The sequence below is a fragment of the Mastomys coucha genome, chromosome X, assembly GCF_008632895.1.
Source record: "Mastomys coucha isolate ucsf_1 chromosome X, UCSF_Mcou_1, whole genome shotgun sequence".
NCBI lineage: Eukaryota > Metazoa > Chordata > Mammalia > Rodentia > Muridae > Mastomys > Mastomys coucha.
Window position 1 is genome coordinate 102,412,165 of NC_045030.1, and position 3,198 is coordinate 102,415,362.

At 44.3% G+C, this 3,198-nt stretch overlaps 1 protein-coding gene across 1 annotated transcript in view; it reads left to right on the forward strand.

Moving 5' to 3' along the window:
• Window positions 1-685: 685 nt before the first annotated feature.
• The window catches only part of Pin4 (peptidylprolyl cis/trans isomerase, NIMA-interacting 4), a 7,722-nt gene continuing 5,209 nt past the window's right edge, over window positions 686-3,198 (forward strand). The window contains exons 1-2 of the mRNA XM_031375633.1: window positions 686-961; window positions 3,031-3,104. Of these exons, the coding sequence (XP_031231493.1) occupies window positions 919-961; window positions 3,031-3,104 (117 nt within the window). The 5' untranslated portion in view covers window positions 686-918. The remainder of the gene's footprint in view (window positions 962-3,030; window positions 3,105-3,198) is intronic.

Genomic DNA, 3,198 nt, shown 5'->3' on the forward strand with positions numbered 1-3,198 from the left:
GGAGGGAGGGAGGGACAGAGGGAGGGAGGAAGGGAGGGAGAGGGAAAAAGAAAAGAATTTTGGAAAATACAGAGACATGAATGACTATATAAATTGACACCAGTGGTCACATGCTATCCTACTGAACAGCATTAATGGCTTGTCTGTCTTTTAGGTGCATATATTATGTACTGCAGGATATATAACTTTAAAAATCACATTCTACACCTTGGTATATAATCTTCCCTAAGGCTATTTCTGTACACACAGCTTATAATCGTTATTTTAAAATTAATTTAGGATGCCTCCAATGTTTCTCCATGACAGACTTTTGCCACAAGCAATGGGATGATAGGCTTTTAAAAAATAATCCATCTTTTGTACCCCATCAACTACTGTGCAAAAATATAAACAAACAAACAAATAAGTAGGAAGAGCCACTAGGGAGTGCAGGTTTGTGTCGGTCGGTGAGAGGACAGTAGAAGGCCATTATCTAAGCTCCCTCTGCTATCCCTTTGTCTAGCATCCCCAGGGTATTAAGCAAAAGCCCACGCGAAGGAACTGCACTGGCCTGAAGCTCGTACTGCGCATGCACAGAAAAGTGGGCGGGGCGAGAGAGCATAGAACGGATGCAAATGAGGGCAAGTCAAAGTCTTGAGGAACAGAACAGAGGCGGTGCTTTCTCGTCTCTGGGCAACCTTTGTCCCCGCCTCTCCGTAGGGCTTCGGCTTCTTATTGGTCTAACATCTCTAGCTCCTATAGGTCAAAGAACCAATGGACTGGGTCTGTCCCTAGCTATGCCTGATTCCGGAACTGCAGCAGAAATAGTTAATTGTGAAGCTGCTTTCAGGCATTGCTTAGGACATAACTATGGGGCCTGAAGGGGCCTTTTGCTAGCACCGGAACAGTTGCCGGAGAGTTCAACCGCAAGCTTAAGAGATGCCGCCGAAGGGGAAAAGTGGTTCTGGAAAAGGAGGGAAAGGTAGACCGGCGGAGACAATCAGAGAGTGTAGTGGTGGATGAGGAGAGGAACAGGAGTAGACCGGCAGTTATGTGGGGGCGGGGTGGGGGAGGTGGTCGTAAGTCGGACAGCAGGGCGACCAGCAGCACCTTGAGCCGCTATGGTTTATGCTTGGGGTTCTTGTGTTAAGAAAAGATAAGTGCGTGAGGGGCTGCTGTGGTTCAGGGTATACATGAGATTTCAGTGCAGGGACCGTCGTGGCGGGCAATAGAAGCTGCTGGGGATGGTTTCTCGTGACCTGTAACTGCTACCACTAAAATTGATTCATCAAAGGATGCCAACAGTAGTGGTCCATATAGGCCTCTTAACAACTAACATGATGCATACCCCCCACACACACACCATGAGGAGGGACTCATTTCTTGAAGATGGGTGTTGGGCACGTCATTGTACTTTCAGGCTAGAAAAATAAGACAACTCTTAGTCATCCCTGGACAAAGTGGGGAAAATAGTAACCTCGAAGTACTGTGCCGAATGTACTTCTGAGAGGTATATTATAGAAGGTGGAAAGAGGGTAAAGAAACAAACTGGAGATACTTTGGGCAAGCTGAAATAAGCAGCAGCAATAGGGTAAAGCATACTCGATGTCCAGCCCCAAAAGCAATTTGTGTAGTATAGCATTGCTGAAGTAAAACTTCAAGACAAATAAGCGAGTGAGGGAAATTAAAGTACAAGAAGACTACATCATAGGGTGTGCTGTATGTATGATGTTAATTAAGGTCGGTTAGGGGCCAGGAGGTCCTTTAAAGAGACTATTTCAATAGTTCTGATAAGAGATAGAGTCAGCCTGAACTAAGATTGTGGTTGTAGGAACCCAGAGAAGAGACACATGAAGGGAGTGTAGTAGAGTGATATCCCAGAGGCCCAGGGAACCAAGATGTTCTAAAGAAAGGTATGAGAATAGGTGAGGTACCACAAAGCCATGCCACAGCATATGGGAGGCTGAGGAAGATCTGAGTTTGAGGTCACCAGGAGTGCATTGTCCTTTAGCTGGTCAGCTCTTGTTCATCTATCAAATAGTACCTGGCTAGCTAAACTATGGGTCCCCTCCCACAATTTTCCACTTGTTGGATTCTCCGAAAGTGTTCTATCTTCCTCACTGGGATATGAGCTCCTTGGCTGCAGCTATGAATCCTATTCACCTTATACCCCCCAAGAACTGGAACTTGAGAATTATTTAGGAAACAATGGTTAAACTAAATACTTAATTTAATCTTCGACACCTTGGCCTCTAACACTTAGTATGCTGCCTTCGACACAAAATTTAAGAGTAGTAAGATGTGCTACCCATGTTTAATAACCTGAATGTCAGGGCTGGTGAGATGGCTCAGCGGGGAAGAGCACCGACTGCTCTTCGGAAGGTCATGAGTTCAAATCCCAGCAACCACATGGTGGCTCACAACCACCCGTAATGAGATCTGATGCCCTCTTCTGGTGCATCTGAAGACAGCTACAGTATACCTACATATAATAAGTAAATAAATCTTTAAAAAAAAATAACCTGAATGTCATAGACTCCAGGAGAATATCAGTAGCTATTGTGGTAGACTGAAGGGAAAAAAAATAAACACATACAGACACACACACACAAGCTCTCTAGTCCTGAAATACAATCAAACCCCTCAAAACACATGGTTGGAGACTTTGCATGTTAGAATTTCAAGTGTCAAACAAACTGTCACAGAACATCATAGAAATTATTTAATTTTATATAATGGCAATGTTTAGTGTTCTGCCATTAGAAGGCAAGGTTTGGAATGGGGTCTGAAGAATCTGGACCAGGCTTCTGGAGTGCCTTCATCCATGCCACACTCATTTCTTTATCTGTTTTCTGTGAACTATTTTGTAGGGCACACTTCCTGTTATTAGAGATGAGTCACAGAGTAAGTGAACTTGATTGCATGACTCACCATGTAGCCTTTTGGAACTTGGGGCTGCAATGGATGGATATTACCTTGTGCTATGAGTTGGACCTATCTCTAAATGTCAAAGTACAGTTGAAATGAGTTCCTGTCCTCTCTTTTCTAAAGGAGGTGCAGCCTCTGGGAGTGACAGTGCTGACAAGAAGTCTCAGGGTCCTAAAGGTGGTGGCAACGCAGTAAAGGTGAGTTATCGTATGTGTCTCTCCTTTTCCATGTAAAGTGTTAAGGTAGGTGTGTGTGTGTGTGCATAGAAAAGACAGTGTGAGTAACCTTTTT